The sequence below is a fragment of the Phoxinus phoxinus genome (assembly GCF_949152265.1).
Source record: "Phoxinus phoxinus genome assembly, chromosome: 20".
Classification (NCBI taxonomy): domain Eukaryota; kingdom Metazoa; phylum Chordata; class Actinopteri; order Cypriniformes; family Leuciscidae; genus Phoxinus; species Phoxinus phoxinus.
In genome coordinates, this window is record NC_136895.1 from 18,573,281 (window position 1) to 18,599,256 (window position 25,976).

Consider the following 25,976-nt stretch of genomic DNA (forward strand, 5'->3'; position numbering starts at 1 on the left):
CAACCACCTAGCAACCGCCTAGCAACCACCCAGAACACCCTAGCAACCGCCTAGCAACCACCCAGAACACCCTAGCAACCGCTTAGCAACCACCCAGAACACCCTAGCAACCGCCTAGCAACCGCCTAGCAACCACCCAGAACACCCTAGCAACTGCCTAGCAACACCCTAGCAACCACCCAGAAGACCCTAGTAACCGCCTAGCAACCATTCAGAATACCCTAGCAACCACCTAGCAACCACCCATAACACCCTAGCAACCGCCTAGCAACCACCCAATACACCCTAGCAACCACCCAGAACACCCTAGCAACCACCCGAACAACATGAATAAGCCATATCTCAGCAGCAGAACATCGTACAGACATGGTTGTTGGCTCGTATGCAATCATGTACCACACTCTAGCATCCGAGTGTCGAGTTTTGCCACTGCAAGCACCATTCACATTTTCTTCTGGAAATGTACGTTCTAGTTAATGGTGCTTGCCTATAGGCAAAGCAACATTAGTGTTATTGCTCATACTTATTATTTTTATTCTTCCACACAAAAGTTTGGCGCGCTACTCCTCCTGGACCGTTTGTCACACACCCCTGAATGAGGTGTCAAAACGTGCGGCCTATTCGGGAATCGTGTGCTATGACTTTTATAAGCGATCGGGGGTGCGGTGCTCGCCCCAGGGGCGAAAAAGTCGACGAAAAATCCCATAGACTTAACATTGCGTCAAACTTTGACGAGTCATAGCTCAGAGCGAGGATTTCGTAGAAATGTGAAATTTACCACATTTGAAGAGGTTGGCAGGCTCTGTAAGAACATACCTCACAATGGGGTAAAGGTTGCACCCCTGGGGGGCAGGAGCGGCCCAAAGTTTCCCATTGACTTACTATGGTGAAGGACGGCCCATGTAATGCATGCGTTTTGTAATGCATGCGTTTTTCCTACTATGGTAAATTGCATAGGGATTTTGTATTGAACATAGCTCTGGATCACAGTGTCATAGAGACAAGGGGGCGGGCTCATTTTACTCAGAAGACCAATCAGCATCTCAGGATCATTGTGAAGCTATCAAGCCACGCCCTAGCAACCATTGTCGAGCAGCTTAGCAACCAAAATTCACAGACTCGTAGCTCAGAGCAAGGATGTCGCAGAAACGTGTAATTTGGCACATTTAAAGAGACTGGCAGGCTCTGTAAGAACATACCACACAATGGGGTAAAAGTTGCACCCCTGGGGGGCAGGAGGGGCCCAAATTTGCCCCAATGAAGCACTATGGTGTAGGACAGCCCATGAAATGGGCTGTCCTACACCATAGTAAGCGATATTCTATTGAACATAACTCTGGGTCACATTTGAAGAGGCTGGTAGGCTCTGTAACAACATACCACACAATGGGGTAAAAGTTGCACCCCTGGGGGGCAGGAGGGGCCCAAATTTGCCCCAATGAAGCACTATGGTGTAGGACAGCCCATGAAATGGGCTGTCCTACACCATAGTAAGCGATATTCTATTGAACATAACTCTGGGTCACATTTGAAGAGGCTGGTAGGCTCTGTAACAACATACCACACAATGGGGTAAAATTTGCACCCCTGGGGGGCAGGACCGGCCCAAAGTTGCCCCATTCATATACTATGGTGTAGGACAGCCCATGAAATGGAGAGAGAGAGAGAGAGTAAGCGATTTTGTATTGAACATAACTCTGGATCACAGTGTCATAGAGACAAGGGGGCGGGCTCATTTTACTCAGACGACCAATCAGTCTCTCCGGATCATTGTGAAGCTATCAGGCCACGCCCCTAGCAACCATTTAGAGCACCTTAGCAACAAGTTCCATAGACTTCCATTGAAAGAGATCAAATGGATATCTCTGGATAGAAGAGTCATAGAAACATGAGGGTGGTCTCGTTTGACTCGGGGCAGCAAACAGCCAATCATGAATCACATCAACACTTCCTAGCCCCTCCCTAGCAACCATTGTCGAGCACCTTAGCAACCAAAATTCACAGACTCGTAGCTCAGAGCAAGGATGTCGCAGAAACGTGTAATTTGGCACATTTAAAGAGACTGGCAGGCTCTGTAAGAACATACCACACAATGGGGTAAAAGTTGCACCCCTGGGGGGCAGGAGGGGCCCAAAGTTGCCCCATTCACGTACTATGGTGTAGGACAGCCCATGAAATGGGCTGTCCTACACCATAGAAACCGCATTTGTATTGAACATAACTCTGGATCACAGTGTCATAGAGACAAGGGGGCGGGCTCATTTTACTCAGACGACCAATCAGTCTCTCAGGATCACTGTGAAGCTATCAAGCCACGCCCTAGCAACCATTTAGAGCTCCTTAGCAACAAAATCCATAGACTTCCATTGAAAGACATCAAATGGATATCTCTGGATAGAAGTGTCATAGAAACATGAGGGTTGGCTCGTTTGACTCGGGGCAGAAAACAGCCAATCCCCAATCACCTCAACACATCCTAGCCCCTCCCTAGCAACCATTGTCGAGCACCTTAGCAACCAAAATCCAAAGAGGGATATCTTCCATTCTGAATGTCACAGAGACGTGGGAGTTAGTTTATATCATTCATACTGACAAGCAGCCTTTGGAGTGTCATGATTGGCAGCTGTCAAGCCACTCCCTAGCAACAAAAGAGAGTACCCTAGCAACCATTTTGCAAGACCTATATCTCTGCATCAAAACATCGTATAGAGATGGGGGTTGGTTTATACATTCACACTGACTTTGGAGCTTCATGATTGGCAAATGCCAAGACACTCCCTAGCAACCAAACAGATTACCCTAGCAACCGTTTTGCATGGCGTATATCTCTGCATCAGAACATCGTATAGAGATGGGGGTTGGCTCTTTTGACTCATGCTAGCAAACAGGACTTGCTACATGCTACACATGCTAGCACTGAATAGCTACATGCTAATATTGATTAGCTAAGTGCTAAATCATGTCAATAAAATGCTACAAACACAATAGTAACCATCTGTGACAACTTCCAACCACCTAGTAACACCATAGCAACTACCCAGAATACCATAGCAACTGCCTAGCAACCACCCAGAACACCCTAGCAACTGCCTAGCAACCACCTAGCAACCGCCTAGCAACCATCCAGAACACCCTAGCAACCGCCTAGCAACCACCTAGCAACCGCCTAGCAACCACCCAGAACACCCTAGCAACCGCCTAGCAACCACCTAGCAACCGCCTAGCAACCACCCAGAACACCCTAGCAACCGCCTAGCAACCGCCTAGCAACCACCCAGAACACCCTAGCAACCGCCTAGCAACCACCCAGAACACCCTAGCAACCGCCTAACAACCACCCAGAACACCCTAGCAACCGCCTAGCAACCACCTAGCAACCACCCAGAACACCCTAGCAACCACCCAAAACACCCTAGCAACCGCCTAGCAACCACCCAGAACACCCTAGCAACCACCCAGAACACCTTAGCATCTTCATAGCAAACTCCAAGAACACCCTAGCAACCGGGTCGTGTTTTTTGCCACTGCAAGCACCATTCACATTTTCTTCTGGAAATGTACGTTCTAGTATTGTAATTACTATTCACCTAGACAAAACTTTGGCACGCTACTCCTCCCGCACCGTTTGTCACAGACCCATGAGTGAGGCGTCAAATCAACCGGCTCATTGAGGAGAGGTGTGCTATGACGTTTCTAAGCGGTCGGGTTTACGATGTTCGTCCGTCGGGCGAAAAATCAGCTGGAAAATGTCCCATAGACTTAACATTGGCACAAATATTGTGAGATCATATCTTTGGATCAGAAGGTCATAGAAACTTGGGGTTGGGCTCTATTGACCCGGCCTATTAAGCAGCCAATAAGTAGTGACATAATAACTTCATAGCCGCGCCCTAGCAACCACTTAGGGCACCCTAGAAACCATAAAACAACATTTACAAGCCATATTTCAGCTCCAGAAAATAGTAGAAACATGGAGTTCGGCTTTTTTGACTCAGACTGTCAACTAGTCTTTAAATATCATCCCATAAACTGTATAAGCACACCATAGCAACCATATAGAGTACCCTAGTAACCATACAAACACATGAATAAGTCATATCTCATCACCAGAACATCGTACAGGCACAATCATGTGCAACCGGGTCGTGTTTTTTGCCACGGCAAGCACCATTCACATTTTCTTCTGGAAATGTACATTCTAGTCTTTATTTACAACTTCGAAAAATATTTTTTACTGAGTACATTTGCATCCCTTTTTAAAGCTTTAAAGCTCCAGTACTGATTTATTGTAATTGTGCAAAATAAGAGTGATTAGTTTTAAAGAGAATTCTTTAACATTTTGAAATAAGCAATTTGCTAAAGAAAGAAAATCATCTCCATTAAAGTGAGTAAGAAAATTGATGGTGGACAACGTTGTGTACGTTACTACGAAAGACTAATCTATGGAAGCTTGTTTCTGCCACAGAATAAAAAATATATATGTCTCGCAATTGCGACTTTATATCCCACAATTTAGACTTTATTTCTTGCAGTTCCGAGATTTTAAATTGCATATAATCCCAATGCTGAGAAAAAAGTCAGAATTGTGAGATACAAACTCGCAAAAAAAGGCAATTGAGACTTTTTATTGTACAATTCTGAACATTTCTCACAATTCAAAGAGAGAAAAAAGTCTGCATTATATACACTCGCAATTCTGACTGTTTTCTCGCAGTTACTTGTGAGTTTATATGATCTATAATCTCACAATTCTGAGTAAAAACTCAGAATTGTGATATTAAAAGTCTCAATGCTTTATACTTTTTTTAAAAACAAGTTTCCATTGTAATCAATGTAGTCAGGTACAAAAAAAGAGAAAAGAGCAACACTACAGTATTAGTCTTTAGAGACATGTCTGGTTTATGAATTAAGAGAATGGGCATTGTAATTCAACCTGAATCTGTGGGAGACTATTAGAAAGAATTAAAGGTTTTACTTAGTCAAGACTCCACAGCACACAAGACGTCGAGTCCTTGAAAGCTTTTTATTCATGTGTGAGGAAAATCAATTGCGGTCAGAGGTGAAAGAGAGTTTCAGAGAGACTATTGGCTTGGAGAGAGAGACGTTAGAAAGACAGCGAGAGTGAACAGTGCCAGAGGGGTTTGATGCCACATGATCAGCCTTCAGACCTTTAGAGAGAGACAGCGATGCCAATGCTGCGTCTCTACAGGGGGGAGGGGGTGGGAGGCGATGGATCGCAGACAGGATCTGATCTCTTGAAACGCACATAGTACAGGAAACGTTTCCAAGGCAACACGTATGTCTCGGCGTGCAAATGTCATGTCACCTTCATTCCTAAAACAAGTCATATCTAATATTTTCATCTGGAGGGTTTGTTCCTGGTAACCTATGATGAACAAATACCAAGTTATTGCTGTTTAAAATCAAGTTTACTCTCTTAGCACGTTCCTGGTCTTATCGCGAACGATTTTTGCAGTGATGCTCTTCAGTACCACATTGGGGTTTTTGTTTATTTAATGCATACTTATTTTATGCATACATCTTTTCCACAATTTTTTCATTTTTAGATTACCTTTGCCGTCTTTTAACACCCAACATTAATAATTGAAAAAACACTGTTAAATGTAATATTTAACAAATCTCAAAATTAATATCCATTTTTCATACTTTACGTATCAAATTTACAATTTACTTGTTCCCATTTATCAATTTACTTGTAGTATTTATGAAAATAATTGTTAGCTTATTTGACCAAAATATTAGTGCTGTCAATCGAAAAAACAACTAATTAATCACACATTTTTCTGTAATTAATCGCGATTAATCACTCCTAACATTAAAGTTTTTTTGCATATTTTATATTGTAATAAATTCACTTTTAATCTCCACATTAATGTAGAAAAATATAAAGACAGTTGCCTATATTTTTATTACAGGCATTCAGCATTGCAGTTTAATTGAAAGGTATCAATTTTAACATGTATTAGCCTTTACAAAATAAACAACTTTTGATTTAAGTTAACTTAAAACAATCTTCACATAAACCCATTATAATATATTTTAGCCATATATTATATATATATATATATATATATATATATATATATATATATATATATATATATATATATATATATACCCTTTAATATATCTGGGCTCAAATTTTTTTTTTTATTGGCCCAGTCAGACCGGTTTAGATTTTTACTTGCCCGGTTAAAATGCACAAACAGTTATTGTTTTCTTTGTTATTCCCCCATGCAACCTTGTAAACAGTGCTTTAAGATTTTCAGGTAGGTCTAACAGGTAGGATACAGAAATTGTATAAAGTTATCATTGTATAAAGTTATCAAACACTTCACAGTCTTTACTGCATAAATTATAAAATAAATATAAATGAATCCTTATTAAAGCTACAAAAGTTATTCAGTCAAGAGTAGTGAGTGATTCTCTCTTTTTCTTTTGTTCTTTGATTATCCTTAATGACAGACAGCGGCAGGTTTATTAGGATGCTGTCACTTTAAGACCTGCTGCACATGACGCGGATCTGTGTCCTATTTTCTCACAACCCTTCACGGTCATTTAAGACTTCACACTTCATAACTCATTTAACTCATTCAAGACTGTGCTTTCGAGGATACTCAACAAAAACGGGCATTTTTGCCTGAAGTCTGAAGTGGCTTTCTGTGCGAACTAGTGTGTGTGTGTGTGTGTGTGTGTGTGTGTGTGTGTGTGTGTGTGTGTGTGTGTGTGTGTGTGTGTGTGTGTGTGTGTGTGTGTCATCAGACAGGAGATTCCCAGACGCACGCCAGTACTGCACTGCGTTCTCTTTTGTGTTTTATTACACTTGAATGGTTTGAAAGCATTTGCATGATATATATATTTTTATATATAGATATTTTTTCTTTCATACAAATGCCCACTTTTCACCATTCCAGCCTATTATTGCTAGATAAAATCAAACAGCGGCCATTGAATATTCTGTTTCTGTGCAGTAAAAACACTTAAATGGTCGCAAAGTCAATTTACATTGACTTGAAGTGTTTGAGACTGTGTTTACCCGGCATGACGGATTTCAGAAGTTAGCAAACCTGCATTTTGTAACAAAGTTTGTTGACATCTCTTATGGATCTCTAGAGGAGACTCATGAGATATTACAGGAGTTTTTTTTTCTTCAGAAAAGCAGATTTAAGTGTCAGTTTGCTCTTCATTTGATATCATTACTGTCTTGGAGAAACGTATTTTATGATAGTGACCGAATTTGCAATTGTTTTTTTTCTACAGTCAATGGCAAATGTTCTAAAGCAATTTATTGTGCTGGTTCTGAAATGCCCAGTGTCATATTGTCCTCCTTCAGCGCAGTCGGCGTCCTCCTTTACGCTTATTAAGTCCTTGTTATGTTCACTGGAAGTAATCTAGCAGAGCCTCTGTATCCTATACGGTGCCAATCACTTTAACTGTCAGGCGTTACGGGTGTTATGAGGATAAGGATCCGCATCCTGAAATATTTCTGCAGAGCTACTTAAAAGATGCTACTCAGGTTGCAGTGTGATAAACTTGAACAAGTTGCATTATGCAATTGCAACATCAAAAAGACTGAATGGTCGTTTGATCAATGCATGATTTTGTTTTTCACAAAAAGGCCCAAGCAGGTCATAAAAATGCACTGTACTATGCGCCGGGTCGTACATGATATGGTTGCATATTGCCAATACATGAGACGACTCTTAATTAAACTACTGCGGGTATTGTGTTATTTTAAAGGGAACTTTTTAAAATGGAAAAAATAATTGTCAAATGAATAGAGAAAATACATTTTTCTTAAATTAAAACAATATATTATTATAACATATTAACCAACAGCATTTTAGTGACACATTAAAATATAAAGAAATGTTTCTGAGAATAAAACTTGTCACCTTTTGGTGAAATTTACTGTTCTAACGGCATCGGCATCTCTGTTGAAAGCTATGGCCAATCAGACGTGTTTACTGTAGGTAAGTCAAAATTCACTCTGAACGAGTTTTTGTTTAACTCGAGTTCACTGACTACATGCTACACGCTCGCAAATCCTCTCATTATAACACCAAATCATAGACACAATGTAAATAAGAGATGCGTTGTGTGTAGTTAGATTCATTGATTATGAGTTTGGACGTGAGAGCTCAGTCAGTCGTGCTATAAAGGGACCGCACTTTGCTCGCTTTTTGTGTAATCCATTCACAAGTTGAGGAAACGTTTTGGTTGAAATGCTTCCAAGAGAACCAACATTCAGTTCTGAAATGACCTTTTACAACCGCTGGACAATGACTTTCTGTACAGCCAAAACAATCTTTGTTCTTTATTAGAAATATTGTTTTATTCTCAAAATATGACTTTGATTTTACTGTTAGGCTACAACTTTATTCTCAAAGAAACTTTGACTTTACTCTATTTTAATTGATTTTTATTTTAACATGGAAATAAAATGCTGTTTAATATAATATTAAGTAAACTATTATTAAAATATATATTTTTTTATTGTTTTTGCTCCTTTTTGAAGTGGCACATATATAGACACACGCATAGTCAAGCTCTTCCCAGTGTTTTTAAGAGCTAAAAAAGGTGTCTTTTTTAAAGGTGTCGATTAGATTTCCGCTACACATCTTGACCTTTGCTGACACCTAACTGTTTTTCACATCGACCATCTGTCCGTTTTTCTTCTTTCTGAATCACTTCTGAAAGAACCTGTGGAGTTTGTTGCCTGCCATCCGTATTTATAGCTTTTAGGTCAATCGGTTGCATTTGTGTGGACTTCAATGCTTTCTTTTATGATTGATACACGGTTTGAAATCCTTTTTAGACTTTAAAGTGGAGTGTGTTTAAAGTGTGTGTAGAACCTTGAAAAATGTAAAGGTGTAGAACACCGTCTTGCACGTTCCTTTAGAATACTTGAGCGTTTGGCATTGACATGGCGTCCCCTTCTGTAGATGTTGGTTCTGTGGAGGGACTGGCGTACCATCGAGGGATGGACATTCTCTACTGGACGAGCTCCACCACCGCCACCATCACCCGCCACAACGTTGACCAGAGCAGACCAAACGCCTTCAACAGAGACACGGTGGTCGCTCTGTCCGAAGAGGACCATCCGCACGTCCTCACTCTGGACGAATGTCAGAAGTAAGTCAACAGTTTCAAGTTTACCGTAGACATTTCTAAAGGAAGGTTTTTTTTTTTTTTTTTTAATGCTACTCCATTTTTCACCAAAATTAAGCCATTTGGATGTAATTTTCATAACTGGTTGCTTGTGAGATTAAATTCATATTTTGTTCAGTGATTAAAAGGATTTTTATCTTTCTTTTTTTTCAAGTTCAAAAGTATGCACTTTTCATTAAAGTAAAATAAATCTCAAGTGTCAAAATGTTTCTGGACTGACTCCACCTCTCCTCAAAATAACCCGCGTTGATGAATTTGCTTTGATGGCTGTCTTTCCAAAAGGTCGATGAAGGGAGGGATCCTCTAATTATTTCATAGTAATTAGGCGCCAGACCACATACAGTGTATTAATTTTACATCAGTGAGTTATGAGCTTTTTAAAGATTCAGATTAGAAACCAGTGTGACCTGTGCTACAGAGCTTCACGGTAAATGTGCTATTAATCTTCAAACTTGATCTCAGTTAGCCATTTCCTTTCATTTTCAAATTAGAAAACATTAATTAAGTTGCACATTTATGCATTTATTTATTTTTTCTACTTGCACAAATTGCTGCCTTGCTGAACTTGCTGAACCTTGCTTATCTAGCGCAGTGATTCTTGACTAGGTTTTAAAAATGTATTATGTAGAAAATTTATTATTATAAGCTGCTAAATTGTTCTAAATAAAAAAAGTTTGACTGAATGCACAACTTTTAATTTTCTTTTTTGTGTGTTATTTTTACTGCCTGTGATTGTTGTTAATGAGATTTTTCCATTTAGCATTTAGATTCCTGCTTTCTGAAATCAGGACTTGCGACGGATTTATGGTCACAACTGACCAGTTGTGAATCATTGATCATGAATTACAAGATATTTTGAGACTAATTGAGCTTATGAAAGAGATCATGTACTTTATTTACTTTGATTATGCCTCAATTGTCTACATTAAATAGGCTTTAGCATTTCCCACCACTTTTTGCTAAACTAATTCAGATGTGGGATATTTCTATTCATGTCTGACTTTCAACGTGTTCCATTGCCTGATGCTTAAAAAAAAGTCTATTAAAACACAAAATGACAATGCTAGCATTAGCTTTTGCCAAACTTCTAAGAGTAAACAATGTTATGTTAGCGTTAGCATTAACACCTGTTCCTCAGGTGTGTGATTATAAACAGGATTATTGATTACAGAGTAAATATATGTTAAGCAGCAGTTGGGAACCTTTGATTCTGAATTATACGATATTTTGAGACTAATTGAGGTTATATGAAAGAGATTATGTGATTATGCCTCAATCTACATTTAAATTGACTTTAGCATTCCCCACCACCTTATGTTAAATTATATTCAAAGTCAAATATTCCTGTTTATGTCAGCCTTTTACACTTTCCATTGAAACATTATTTATATAGGCTAGATACAAAAAAAATAGCTTTTGTCAAATTTCTAAGGGTAAACAATGCTATGCTAACGTTAGCTTGTGTTCTTCAGGTGTATGATTATAAACAGGATCATTTACTGTTTTTTACATAATAATTGTTAGTTAAACAGGATTCTACAGGTGTTCTCTTCACTATTTCTCATGTAACTTCTCAGTGGTTTAAAGCACAGTAAAGCTATCTTACATCCATAGCAGGAACACAGCTATCATTTTATACCTTGAAAACACTTAGTTGGACTGTAGCAGTCACCGCATTAGCCTGTTAGAGCATTAGCACCGCAATAAGTGACTGCTGCTGTCAGCAAGAAGTCCCACCAATCCAAAAGCTCCCAAAGATCACAACTAGGAGTCACACGCCGGCACTAGCGGCTGACACTGCAAGGTGCCGTCACATGCCAGGCTAGCACACTCGTCTCAAACACAAGGACGTGCTTCGTCCTTCGAGGGACTAGTCTTTTTCTGCCACATTAAAGAAAAAGAGCTGATGCTATTAGGCGGTAGCCTTCTTGATTATAATTGCAGATGAATACATTTTTAATGAGGCTATTAGCATAGCGTAGCATCAAGGGTGTACGTTCTATTTTTTGAAGAACCTCTGTCTTTTAAAGCTAAATTTAAAATTTGAAGATGGCATTCAAAGAAAACAAGTCTGAAATGCAACAAATTTGAAGATGTAATGCCTCAGAAAAGTGATGTTAGATCTATGAAATTCACTAAAATAATTTGTTAAGTTTGATGGTTTCTAATGTTAAAGTGGCAGCCCTACTTATATATGACAGAAACAGGCAATTTTATACGTCCATCATCAATTGTGTAGTAGCCTACTTAAGTCAAATTTCTAAATGTCATTACATTAAATACTGTCAAACTTTGTGGCATCTGCTAACAAATCATGCTAGTGCTTTTCACATAACTAACATATTAGCATAGTTTAGTGTAGCATCAAGGGTGTATTTTTAGACAACCCTCTGTCAGTTTAACATGTTAATTTACTAAAATTAATTATAAAAATAATCCTTGAGTAACGCTATTGATCATACTCGTGTGTAATGTGCTGTTTCTTCTGTTTTGTAATGTGAAATGTGTCGTTTTATTGCGGCATTCAAAGCTAACATTTAGGCTATGTCTGAAATTTGACAATTTTGAAGAACTAACTGCTCAGAAAAGTTATGTTTGTCCTGAGAAAAGTGCCGGCATAAAAAGCAGCGCATCCATTCCATGTGTTCAAGAGAACAAAAACGAAATTGAAACAAAATATCTGTAATACAAATGTAAGAAGCCACTGTGGCTCTTTTTCCTACATCATAAATGTTGCTTCTTAAAGTGAGGATGAAACGGAATCAATTCTGGCATATTATCTTGCGTTCAGATACCTGGTGTTCGTTAGACGCTTCTGGGAAGGATTAACCAAATCATTCTGATGACAGACTTTGGCTCAGGTGTTTCTAAATGATCAAATTATCATTTAAGATGCTGTTCAATGAAATTGTTCTGCTGGTTTATCCAATCTGCTTTGCTGAGGCAAAGTCATGAGTTTTTTGTTGCAATTTGTTATTTTTTTTATGTGCATCTTGGCATTTGCACACAAATAGGTGGATAGCTAGTGACTTAGGTGTATGAGTACTTTAAGCTCACAATTCTATTATAAAAATAGTTTGATGTGACAGCTAACAGTGTGTTTGCACTTCCCATAGCCTGATGTTTTGGACTAACTGGAATGAGCTGAGGCCGAGCATCATGAGGTCGACCTTAACCGGCCGGAACATCCGAGTCATTGTTAGCGTGGATGTCAGCACCCCTAATGGACTCACCATCGACCACAAAGCTGAAAAGCTGTATTTTTCCGATGGCAGTCTCGGGCACATCGAGAGGTGTGATTACGATGGCTCGCACAGATACGTGAGTATGGAGGCGCTTTGTGTGACTTTTGAAAAATGCATGGAAGTGCATTAGCTGAAGTAGAGGCTGTGTCTTAAGAGTGCCGGAAACATCTTTCAGCCTTTGTAAAGCTCTTCTGTTTTGTTGAGGTGAGACATTGAAGGAGGACATAAAGAAAGTTCGATCCCATCCACGGAATACAGGTCAATTGGGTTCAATACATTGTTACTTGAAATCAAAAATTTGCTCTGGCCAGAAGGACTGAATAAAAGGTCCTAGCGTCATTAAACAATCATTGAACATTGTCCAAGGTAACATTGTGTTTTCAGCATTTAAGGTTTTCCATTCACCTTCAGGATGCACCAATGTGACGCTCACATCCAGTGTGGGCAAATGTCAGCCATTAAGTGACTGAACACCATTGTGCGTTGATGTGACCTCACAAATCACACTAGATCAGAACGAGCCGTTTTTGGAGCTTGATTAAATAAATGCTTTGTTTAAAATGAGGAGGATGGTTTAAGCTATGAAACTTTCAGGATGTACAAAAAGACCCCTTATATGTAAAAGATCAAGGCAAATTTGATTTCTCATGGCATGACCCCGTTTACAGTTTTAGTAAAATGTACAACTCTGTTCATGGAGTTATTTCAATTATTATAATTGATTAAGCTAAAACAAGTTATTAATAACTCTCTAAGTAAACCTGCTTTTATGTTTACTTCCAACAAGTGCCAGGAACCGCAGGTAAGAGGGTTTGACAACCGCCAACAATGCCGCGGCGCGCTAAACGGCTCCTAGCCAGCTAATGAAACTATCTGCTCGCTAGGCTATTAAAAGGTGAAAATTGATCTGGGCGTACAAAATAAACATTTGTTTTCTTGTGTGTCAGACAGATAGAGAGGATAGAGAGGCGGGATCCTGCCAGAGCGCGCTGTAGGAGGTAGTGCCATCTAGGTTACTGGTGACAGATCCGTAGCCTTTTCAAACTTCCTCTAGAGTCTAGAGGAACTGACACGCACTGGATCTTCAACGTACATAGTCTGAGCCACACATTCAAATTCCCAGGAGTTCAAAATTAATCATGCAAATTGGATTTTCCTTTATGAAACTTTCTTAATAAAACAACACTTGAAATATGACCCTATTTGCTTTCTTAAAGGTAAAGTGTGCAAATTCCGACTTACTTGCATCACCCAACGGAATTGCAAAAAACAACTTTTCAAAGTGTTACAGAAAGTTTTTTTGTTTTTTTTCCTTGTTTTTCACAGTAGCATAGTGAATGTGTTGTAGAAATGTTACATTAATGTTTTCACTTGTAAGCGCTTTCAAATAAGGCATTTATTTTCACTGGTGACTGAGAATCATTTGTCTCAATTCAGATGTGTGGTTTTCACAGTTTTTATTCTGAAATGGTCACAGGTTAACCATTTCTATAAAGAAAGTAGTGAATGTGTTGTAGAAACGCATTCTCACTTTCAAAATAAGCTTTTCACAAGTTTTGCAATGTTGCAATTTATTCCAGCCCGCACAAAAAATAATATCCAAACATTTTTGACCACTTTATGAGCACATTCGATTGAAAATTTATCTTTTTACAGAACTCTCCAAATAAAGTTCTATGGGATGTTCTGTAAGTAAGAAAGGGGCGGACCTTAACAAGTGTCAATGTAGCTTTAAATAAAACAGAAGCAGCTATCTGCACCTTGACTTTATGTTTGAGTTACGCTTCACCACTTTATTGGGTAGCAAAGTCTATGTTAATCCCTGCTTATAAGCTTCTTGAATCGTAAGCCTGCGTACAGAGCAGGAATGTCATGTTCTTGTCCACTGGTTTGTAATTCAATGCTAAAAAGTTTTGATCTTAAGAGATCACAAAGAGGTTTTCACCTGTCGAGACGACGGCTCTGATATTAGAGCATCACGCAGATGTGTCTGCCTGCATCTTTCATCCTGTTCCCCCACCTTTGGAAATGCTCAGAGACAGACGTACGGGCGGCGAAGGAACACTTGGGAATAAAGACGCCTCGACTGCGAGAGGGTGAGAACACGTGTTTGACATGTTGTCATCAAGGATTAAAGCGCGAGCCTCGCTCTCCACACGCCGAGCCGCCTATTATTACAGAAAGACTCTGGCAATCAAACGGACGGCCCTTCAGAGACATCTGTGTCTGTGTGTGTTGCTGAAGAGCGGTTAATGCCACACTTCATAACAGATGTGTGTGGCTCACGAAGCCTTCGGAAATAACTAGAAGAGTATGTGAAAAGCTCTTAAAGCTGGAGAAAATGTGTGTAACCTCTTTTTGTGTTGATTGGTCACATGCAGTTATCAGAAACTGCAATGAAGAATTTGCAGTGGCTTGGTTTGTGGACATTTTAACCATAACCTCACATGAAGGCTGAGGTGACTTTTTGCTATACAGCGAAAACAAATATATATATATATAATAATTTGTGTACCACCTTAAAAAATGGGCACAAAAAAGACACTCACGGATGGTTTGAATTTTCGATACTTTTTTTCTTCCTCTTGATTTTATTGAAATTTATTGAAAAGATTTCTGGTACAGGATATACAATCCTCTATTCCAGGACTCTAAAAACACACAAACAGATATATATATATATATATATATATATATATATATATATATATATATATATATATATATATATATATATATATACATATAACATATATTATATAACATATATATAACATATATTGATTGTTTTAAGAAAAAGAAAAAAAAAACGTGTAGCGTCAACTTCCACCAAACTGGGACCACCAGTTTATTTACTTTTTTTATTTATTGTAAATAAAGTTTTCAAAACTTTTTTTAATACATTTTTGTTTGAATTTTAGAATTGTTTTTTACACACAAAAGGAAAAATATTAACTCAGGGAATCATTTAAATGTGTAACCTTAGTCGTTCTGTGTTTCTGCACCATTTGAAGTTCTGATGAAAACGTATTAAGTTAAGCACCTTGCTCACTGAGTCTGAAATTTTCGTATGCGTCTTTTCGTATTCGTCATTCAGTGACTGGATTGTCAGAACGCCTCTCAAAATGCTTGCTACGGATGCGAAAAATGCTGAAAATCGAGCCCGTTCAGACTTTTTTTATTAGGGACGAAAGATTCGGAGGCAGTGTGTAAACGTGATTGACACAACGTGAGGCCGTATTTATTTCCTAACGTGTGAAAATTTCGGACTCGCTGTGCAAGGGCCTTAAGTCACGACAGTTCGCTTATTTTTTAAATGAATCAGGTGTTGTTTCAGTGAAAGTTTTCAGCGGTAATCAAATGGTGAATTATTTACCAAAGCCTAATATTACACACATTTGTCGAGTATTTATTTTGAAACCTACTTCGTTCCCCTCTCTACCATCTCAGTGTTTCTGAGTGATTCTAATCAATACATTTTTGATTTCCGTTCATTTCCTTCAGGCACACGTTGAACAGACCCTCTCTCCACAACTTAGCTTCCTCCCCGAGGCCATGCGTGATGTATCCCCGTTTCTGTTATGGCAGGGATTCCATTTACACTCTCCGCAGATCTGGGTTAATCATTTATAATGTCAGGGATAATGGAGGAGGGCTGTCCTTCGGGTGTCACTGTGGTTTCCCCCTCCGGCTCTGGCCAGGCCCGTGTGTCTCTGTGAATTATACAGACACTCAGTGGGGTTTATTTTGATCTGTGCACCTTTGTGATGAAGCGCAAAAAGTAAACTGCCTGATGGAACTGTCCTGTATCATGAGAGAAAGTTCTATCTATCTATCTATCTATCTATCTATCTATCTATCTATCTATCTATCTATCTATCTATCTATCTATCTATCTATCTATCTATCTATCTATCTATCTATCTAAGCCTTTGGGTCAAAACTTTAAGGTCATGAGAAACATATTCACCCAAGCATATCAAAACTTTTGACTCTGTCTATAAACTGGAATATTTAACAGGGTTCCTTTAAAAAAAGAAGAAGAAAAAAAGTATTACCAGGTTATTTCTCTCACCTAAATTCTGCCCCTTAAATTTGTAGGTCATTGTGAAATCAGGACCCGGAACGTTCTTTGGCTTGGCAATTTACAGAGACTTCATCTTCTGGTCTGACTGGACTCAGCGGGCTGTGATCCGCTCTGATAAGTTCACCGGAGCCAATACAAAAGTACTCCGCGCAGACATCCCTCATCAACCGATGGGAATCGTCGCTGTTTCCAATGACACCAACAGCTGTATGTAATTCATTTCCTTTGTTTCATCCAATAACTTTGCATTGCAACTTGCATTGAACTCAAACTAAATGTTTGTACTTTAATTGAAGCTCAAGTGTAGTGACAACAACCCATTGTAGTATATTTCTAAAACCCTTGAATCAAAGAAAGTTATCAAACAGAATGTTCTTGAAAACTAGCATATGAGCATGGTTCTTGGTTGACGTACCGGATGATTTGCAGTCTTGTTTGTATTAGTCACACAAAGCTTGTTTGTATTATTCACACAAGGGGTCTGAGATGCTTACTCTGTGATGACAGCAAACACAATCCAAAGTCACTGATGTTAGATGCGTCACAAGTCACTCGGGGCTTTTTTTGATGGGTGCGCAGTGAAGCTAGCACAAAATCAACACATTCTGACATTGGGGTCAGATAAGCTGAACGCAGTCACAATATTCTTTGCTGATTCTACGTATTTTGTGGCAGGCTGGATTTATGTCAGCACAGTATGATAAGTACAGAGAAAAATCATATTAATGAGTGGCTTTACATCATCAGAAGGGACTTTAATCCAGTAATTACAGGCTGATATATTTCCATAAATGAAGTAAAATAAAGTCTAAAGATTCTGTTCAGGGTAAAGGACTTCTCTCGATTCAGATTACATCTATATATTTAGATAATGAATCAGGATTGTGATCTAGTTTCAGATTATAACCTGTACTCAAATACAGATTGTGAAACATTCTTTTTGCTCCGAATCCATATTCTGAAGTCAGATTATTATCTAAATTATACACCCATATTGTAATCTAGATTATGTTTGCTTTGAATATATAGACCCAGATTGTGATCTAGATTCCTTTCACATGGAACATATAGACTTAAAACAAGATTTAGATGTAGACTATAATCTATATTGTACCTCCATATTGTAGTCTAGATACAATTTGCTCCTTATATATAAATTCGAAAATATATTATAGTGATCTAAATTCAGATTTATGAGCTAGAAATACAAAATTTGATTCAAACTTGTGATTTAGATTCCTAAATCAAAATTGAGTTAGATTCAGATTATGATCTAGACTCTAAATACAATTTATAATTCAGATTCATCTTCTAAATCTAAATTCTAGATTCAGGTTATGATCTATTTTGTACATCTCTGATTATAATCCAGATTTAATTAGCTCTGAATATTCTAAATACAGATTGGGATTTAGATTCCAATTATGATTTAGACCCTAAATACATGTTCCTTTTGTTATCAGTCTAGATTATGGATCAACATCTGAAAGTCTACATTTTGCCAATAAACCTGATTTGCAATGGGGGTTGAAACATTTTGATTGCAACTCTAGAACTGGAAGAAAAAGACAAGTGCGTATATGTGCTTGCTTTAAATGTGCGTTTCCAGTTGTGAATTGGGGTTCTGCATACAAGAAATCCCTCTAAATGCCCAGCCTGGCCTGCACTGCTGGAAGTGCATTTACATAAATTCTGTTTAGTGAGCATGGTGACTTTTACGTTTATGTGTCCCGACCACGAAACTTACACCTGCAGTGCTTGGTAATTGCATCTGTTAAAACTCACAAGGAGCAACACATTTCAAGTGCCTTAGGCGCAAATCTTTTAATGCGTAGAAACCAAACTCGATTCACCCGGGACGTAAAACTGCACCATGAAATTTACAGAATTAGCAGAATTTATAGTACGTGACACATTTATAGAATGCCCGCTTTCTTTCTTGGCTTCGATAGAGACATTTCTTTGTCTGCGGTTCAAGCCTCAGTGTTTCAAAGGACTCTAATGGAAGCAGCTTAGATGCTTGGCATCCTAAACCGCAAATGGAGATTTTCTCATCTCAGGCCTCTCTTTGGAGATTTGGACCTCGGTGGCCACCGTTCCTCCTATCTATACACCGCAGATGACTCTATTAAGGGGATTCGCTCAGACTGTGATATTAAATGCTGAAAAATAGATAGAAAAACATATTTACAGTTATCCCCCCCCCCCCCCATTATTTTTAAGTCATAACTCAAATAAAATAATTCAAACTGCTAAGACAGACTTAAATGGATTTTTTCACCCTTTTGACTTTCTTTTATTATGAATATAATGACATAATTTTTCTTTGTATGTTGTGATGGATCCACCTTGAGCCGTAGAAAATCAAAAGTAAAAACAAAGTAATGAGTCCATCGCCACAAAACAGGGAGCAAAGTAGTCTTAAATTGTGAGTTTTATTAAATCTTGCTTACGCAAGATAAAACGTGATCAAGCCTCATCAGAGGAAAAAGAAGCAAAAATTGAATTCCATTCAGATTAGATCATAGGAAAAATCTTGTTTACAAAAAGGACATCATTGTGCTTTTAGCCTCTCAAAACAACAGAGGACAAAAATCCAGCAACAGCTTCCTCTGGGTACAATACGTAACAAACTCTAGACGAAACATACACTGAATTTATAAGAGGTGGCCAGCACCATAAAACAAAAAAGGGGAGACAAAACAATAAACATTTTTACGACAATAACAACACAAACCCTGGAATAAACACAATACATGTAATTAATTTCAGAGCCATGGATAAACATTAGTCAATGCAAAAAATTATTCTATTAAACAAAATCACATTGATCAAGACATCACATTTTCCCCTGTCCCCTCTAATACATCGAAGTTGGTACAGTCTAATTTCCTTTAGAATTCCCATAAAACAGATCAACTTCCTGTTTGAATCTCTTTGTCACTAGGCTGGTCCATTCCAACAACACACCAGGTATTAAACATTTCAAGTCATCTTAACTATATAAAATGAACTAACAATTTGAGCGGTTTTTATAAATCACCTTTTAGTCAAAGAGAAATTTTAACTGGTTTTAATGTTAAGCCACATAACCAAGCCCGTGCACTGGCTCAGTACAATGACAAATAAACGATGTTAAACCAAACCAATATACTGTAGTAATGTCCTTTTATTTACTAATCAATGCAAAGATGTATAAGAATTGTGTGGCCTAAATCCTGGCCATCACATATGTGAACTGTCCCTTTAAGTGTGGACCATCTGCAATTTCTTTTATTCCAACTAATAAACATTCCTTTATAATCACCATTCAACAGAAATCAGCCATTGATGAGTCCAAGCTATTTCAAGCCCCATCCCATAATAAGCAAAAGCCTCCCAGGACTGAAGCCTCATGTCGCTACGGTGAAAGACGCTGGCCCAATGCATTCATCTGAATCCTCACCATTTGTGCAGGGGAATACACTCGGCCCACGACTCTAGAATCTGGCAGTCGTGTGTGTGTAGATAGCGCACGGTTCAGAGACCCGCTCTCCACGCCAACATCTGTGCCAAACACAGTTCAAACTCACACCCGCTGAGGAGCCCAACCCTCTGACTGGCACTGCAAGAGTGCCCTTCAAACCATGTGTGTGCGTCTGCAGTGCCAGGCAGAATGTGTTGCATTAAAGGGGTCCTATTGTGCCCTTTTATGAAGTCTTGGCTTTGTTTTTGGGGTGAACTAGAATAGGTTTTCATGCTTGATTGTTCCAAATTCTTTTCACATATTTTACATTATTGCAGCTCTCTTCCCAGTTTGTCTTAAACGCCCTGTTTAGGTCCTGTTTCAATGGAGCCCCTCCTTCCTAAATACGATATGTGCTCTGATTGGTTAGCTTGTCCAGTGTGGTGTGATTGGCAAACCACTTAGAGCGTGTTCCGGAAATGTCATGCCCCTTACCAAAACTGCGAGTTACATCAATTTTGCCATACCAATTTAAAATGTTTACAAGCAAGAGGATCATGCAGAACCCTTGCAAGCACCGGACGTTTAAGTATTGGTGAACACCAAGCAGCAACCTTTCGGTCTCTCCCTTGAATCCAACATGGAAGTGACTTAAACTGCAATTCATCGACTGGCCACTACAGACAGGCTCCAAAAGAGAGTCCATCCCATAGACCCCCTTAATTTTACCCTTCATGACAACTGTGAGGGGGTGTTTTTTTATTTATTTTTTATAACTTAACCATTTTAATTCTATTAAGCCTTAAAATTCTGCATAATTAAAGTCCGCGTGAACCGGAAGTTGCAAACGACTTTTCTCAAGTGTTGTGACGCATTTCCGAGTGAAAGGGAATATTGAACAGAGGGCAGGGTTTTACTTCAGCGCTCCTCCTCTCCATCTCTCGCCCACAGCAGAGTAACGGTTTGAGGGGAGTGGCTAAGCGTTTAAACAACCCAAGTTCTCATGCCTACGTCATCAGAAAAAAGAACCATTCCAGACCCGGAAGTAACTTTTCAGACTTTGATTAAAGATAACTTCGGCAAACAATTTTTTTCCGTGTATTAACTTGCACGGATTAATTGTTCACCACAAGACTAGTAATATCCGCTAACAAAGTAAATAGGGTCAATTTTGATTTCATGCCGACTTTAAGGAGTCATTATTTAAATGAGTAGCATTGTGACTTCCCAAAATCCGGAAGAAACACGTTGTAGTCCCAACGAGCCGTTTGTTGTAGTTCTTGAAAAGTGTTTTATGTGAAAGAGACTATCTCCCTTTGGAGTAGACTTTGAGCTTTGTAGCCTTGCCGATCTTTATATGCTCAAACAGCAACATCCAAGTGCCATTTTTTTATATTTCTTCAATGATAAAGTAGTTGTTTGTTCTTATTTTATTAATTAAAAAAATTAATTTCCTTTCACCCAAAGAACCTGCCTTGCTTTCTTTCTTCCATGGAACACAAAATAAGTTACTGTCCAAGCTCCTCCTTTCAATCTTCTTCTTTCCAAACCCATTCAAATGTGGTGCCAATCGTAGGGTTTGTTTAAAGTCGGCATGAAGCGGAAGTTATGAAAGTATTTTCTTGCCTTTTGTGACATATATCTGAGTGAAACGGCTTCTCGAACAAGAGCAAATGGAGGAAGAGATGTCCTGCAATAGGGAGGGGAAGTTATTTAACACATGATTAAAAAAAAATATGCGCTCAGATACATAATTTATAATACAGCAATATTCCATAAAAAAATAATAAAAATTGTAGATTTTGATTTCATGGTGACTTTAAATTCCTTACCCCATGTACGAGCTGTAAAACTTGTCAAACAGTTGGAGGTGTCACAATTTGTTACGAGTGATTTGTCATCAAGGATTTCTCTTATTACTTCCAGGTGAGTCGTCCCCCTGCAGCGTGAATAATGGAGGGTGCCATGACCTCTGCCTTTTGACTCCGCTTGGTGTGGTAAACTGTACTTGCCGTGGGGAACGGGTATTACTGGATGATAACAGATGTGTATGTAAGTCCTGTACCCTCTCTCTCTGTTTCTCGCTCATTTTCCTGGACTTTTTGTTCAACTCGCCCCAAATTTGTATGTCCCGGTACTTTGAGTTATGTGGTCCATATACTGTGGCCAAACAACTTTATTACTTCACCATCCTTCTGTAGGTCCAGTTAGTGCACTAGTAAGAACTCTAGAAAGATTTTATGTCTGAATTGAATGACCGTGATTGTGATTTGGATTCTAAATCAAGATTGTTATTTAGATACATGTAGTGCTGAAAATAGATTCCAAATTCAGGTTGTACTTTGAAAATAGATTCTTGATCAAGATTGTGTTCTAGATTCAGATCCATATTCTAAATCCAGATTGTGATTCAGATTCAATTTGCTCTCAATATGTAATTCTGGAACCAGATTATGATCTAAATTGTATATCCACAATGCAATTCCAAATTATTCTCACTCTGAATGTAGATACTAAATCCAGATTGTGATTCAGATTTGTTTTTAGGTTCAGGATCAATATTATGAAAAACAATTGTACATCCAGATTGTAATCCAGATTTCCCTTACTCCGAATATAGATTCTAAATCAAGAATGGGATCAGGATTCAGATTATAATCCATAGTATAAATCCAGATTATGATCTATATTGTACATCTAGATTGTAATCCAAATTCATTTTGCTATGAATATAGATTGTAAATCCAGATTGTGATCTAAATTCTTGTTTCAGATTGTGGTCCAAATTATTTTTGCTACACTTTTAATGCCAAGGGGATGGCAGTTTTAGATTCTATCAGTATATAAAGCACTATACACTGCTTTAAGTCTAAATACTACTATCTTTACTCCACAGCTGCATAGTTGATACTTTTGGCTAGATCTAGATATTAGATGTTTTGCTACTCTAGTAATCAATATAATGGATACCTTAAATTTGGACTTGAGGGTGCTCCTAGGTCTTGATACTGAAACTTCCATCAACCTGAAATGGATCTTTATTTATGTTTTTATTCTCTCTCTCCAAACTTTAAGAACATTAGATGATTCGATGCTTAGATTCAGGACAGCTTTATACAGACACTATACACAGTGACTTTCAGTCTGGGATTGCAACAGCGCTCAACACTCGCTTGGAGAGGATTACGGGGCTTATACACAGATGTGTTTTTGTGTTCAAACAGCTAGACATAGTGCATCTGATGGAAGAGAACAGAACACAGGGGACGTGATGAAAAGGCCAAGGAGAGATCGCTCTGACATTTGTGTAAATAGACCAACACTAAAAAAAAAAAAAAAGTGCTAATGGAACTTGCTCTATTGCCACGTCTGACCTTGAGCCCTTGGCTGATTATTTGTCAAACACTCAAGCAGTCAATGCAATTCCCTTATCTTTACATCAGCACTGCACATCACAACTCTACAAATCTCTTTTACTCTCGTCTTCTAGCCATGAACTCCTCATGTAACATCCACTCTGAGTTCCAGTGCGGAAACGGGGAATGCATTGATTACCAGCTGACATGTGACGGAATCGCACACTGCAAAGACAGGTCGGATGAAAAGATGCAGTATTGCGGTAAGAATCCAATCAGGCAGGATGTTATGTTTGAGCCCTCAGGTTTCATCCCTAAACTGAATGAAGGAATGCTACCGAAGGTCTTCCTGTTCTCCTGTGACTTGGGCTAATAAGACGAGCTTACAGCAGTCTGGCGAAAACATAATGAGTGCAAGTGATGTGACAGACCGACTGCTGCTCTCTCTCTCTCTGTCCTTACATTCTCAAGCAGAGTTTCACATAATGCAGTTGTTCTTGGATAGTTTTGCTATCCAAACTTTACATTGCACTATTATCCATCCATCCATCCATGTTAAATGGCATTGCTGTAGTTACATACATGTAAAGTCCTATGTCTAATTCTCAACTTTTTAATTCCCTAGAAAACCGGAACTGCAGACACGGCTTTAAATCATGCTATAACCAGCGCTGCGTGGCTAACTATCACTTCTGTAATGGCGTGAATGATTGCGGGGATAACTCAGATGAAGCTTACTGTAACAGTGGGTATTTTTTATTTATCTTACAGATTTGAAACACATGCTTAGCCCAGTGTTGGTCAGTCCAGGAATCTTAGTTTTTTCAATGTCCTACACAACTAGAGAAATTCAGACCATTAATCAATACACCCTTGAATCATTGCCTTGCTTGAACATCCAAATAACAGCATTAAGCTTTAATGCAGAAACATCTATAATGTAGACGGTACAAACCACAGATCTCTATACTAAGCATCAGTGAAGGCCAATGAAAGTTGTTCTCTTGGCAGCAATGCAGAATCGAAATGGCTCACATCTCTTTAATTAGACCGGTTTTGTATTCACACTATCTCTGGACTTAAAAATGGAGTAGATCTTGTTTTGATGTAAGCGAGTTTGTTTAGTTTCCGTTTACACATATTTTTTTAAACACTGTCTGCTTAAATTTGAATTATTCTTTAAAATTTTGAATTATGCAAACATATAAGGGAAGTTAACCCATAGCACTTTTGCGTTCACATTAGATACTGAACTGATCTCAATTCGGATTACTTTATAGGGGTCCGACTTCATTTAAAGCTTTATGGTGCCTGGCTTCATTCGGAGCTTTCACACTTGAGCCAAAAATCTCGTAAACTACATTCAGAGCCCTGAAATGAATCAACTTAGAGGTTCTTAAACTATGCCGTTATTGAACTGTGTAACATCATTTCTATTTGACTATTTTTGGGCAATTATCATTGAATTCAAATAAAATAAAGTCTTAAGGGTAATGTAGAGCATCTACATTTTGCCCTGTGGTTCCAGATTCCTCGTGTTTGTCTTCTGAGCGACGTTGTGCAGATGGTTCCTGTATCCCTTCATCATTCTGGTGTAATCAGATCATCGATTGTGCTGACGCATCGGACGAGAAAATCTGTAGTAAGATTACCATGTGAAGGCGCTTGCCTGTTCGCACTTCTGATGGTGTGTGTTTGCGTGTCACTGAGCGTGTGAAAACACTCGTCTCATTGCCCACTCTGTGTTTCTAGATAGCACAGACTGCATGGAATACTACAGACTGGGTGCTCGCGCCAGCAAGAGCGAGAGGTTTCTAAGCTGCAATTCCACGTCTCTGTGTGTTCATCCCTCCTGGATCTGTGACGGAGCCAATGACTGTGGGGATTACGCCGACGAAATACACTGCCACGGTAGAAATGCATTTGCATTCTCTCTCTCTCTCGATACGTCTTTCTCTTGTTTGTTTGTGTTCAAAGTACAAGATTGTCACGTTCAGAATGGAAAATAGCATTGGGAACAAAGGACATTTTTACAAAGTTCGCATTGCAGTGCAGTGACGGCTCACATCCCTAGTGCCTTTTATGATGCTCTGAAACATGGACTTTTTCTTGACTCAATCACACTGAGTCCTGCCAAATTTTTGACAGTAATATGCTTAGATATTTATGATATATGTAGAAGGACCAGGTCCTACTGAGAATATTTAGTGACTTAATAAGTCCTTTCGGTTAAATAAAACACAACTCTGGAAGTCAATGACTATGTAGTTTTTTGTGCAGAACTTTACGATCCTGTCAGAATTGAGTTGAGCAGTGCCTCAATATCATAATTAAAAGTTGGAAACTCTGGATTTTCTTTGAAACTTGTAAGTTGGTGCATGTCAATGAAAGAATCATGGTGGGAAATGGTTGCTAACAATCATAACTAGGTCCTGACTCTCTGTGGTCATTAAAACTCCCATGGCACTTCTCGTAAAGAGTAGGGGTGTAACCCCGGTGTCCTGGCCACATTCCCTCAATTGACCCTTGCCAATCATGGCCTCCTAATAATCCCCATCCTTTGAATTGGCTCTATCACTCTCTCTCCCCTCCACCTATAGCTGGTGTGTTGTGAGCGCACTGGCGCCGCTGTACTGTGGCTGCCGTCGCAT

General features: G+C 38.8%; 1 protein-coding gene across 1 annotated transcript in view; it reads left to right on the top strand.

Moving 5' to 3' along the window:
- lrp1ba (low density lipoprotein receptor-related protein 1Ba) overlaps positions 1-25,976 on the top strand; it is a 237,947-nt gene that overhangs the window by 146,342 nt on the left and 65,629 nt on the right. Inside the window, exons 42-49 of the mRNA XM_079593787.1 lie at positions 8,967-9,156; positions 12,309-12,513; positions 16,539-16,731; positions 21,896-22,021; positions 23,460-23,588; positions 23,951-24,070; positions 24,854-24,967; positions 25,078-25,236. Of these exons, the coding sequence (XP_079449913.1) occupies positions 8,967-9,156; positions 12,309-12,513; positions 16,539-16,731; positions 21,896-22,021; positions 23,460-23,588; positions 23,951-24,070; positions 24,854-24,967; positions 25,078-25,236 (1,236 nt within the window). The remainder of the gene's footprint in view (positions 1-8,966; positions 9,157-12,308; positions 12,514-16,538; positions 16,732-21,895; positions 22,022-23,459; positions 23,589-23,950; positions 24,071-24,853; positions 24,968-25,077; positions 25,237-25,976) is intronic.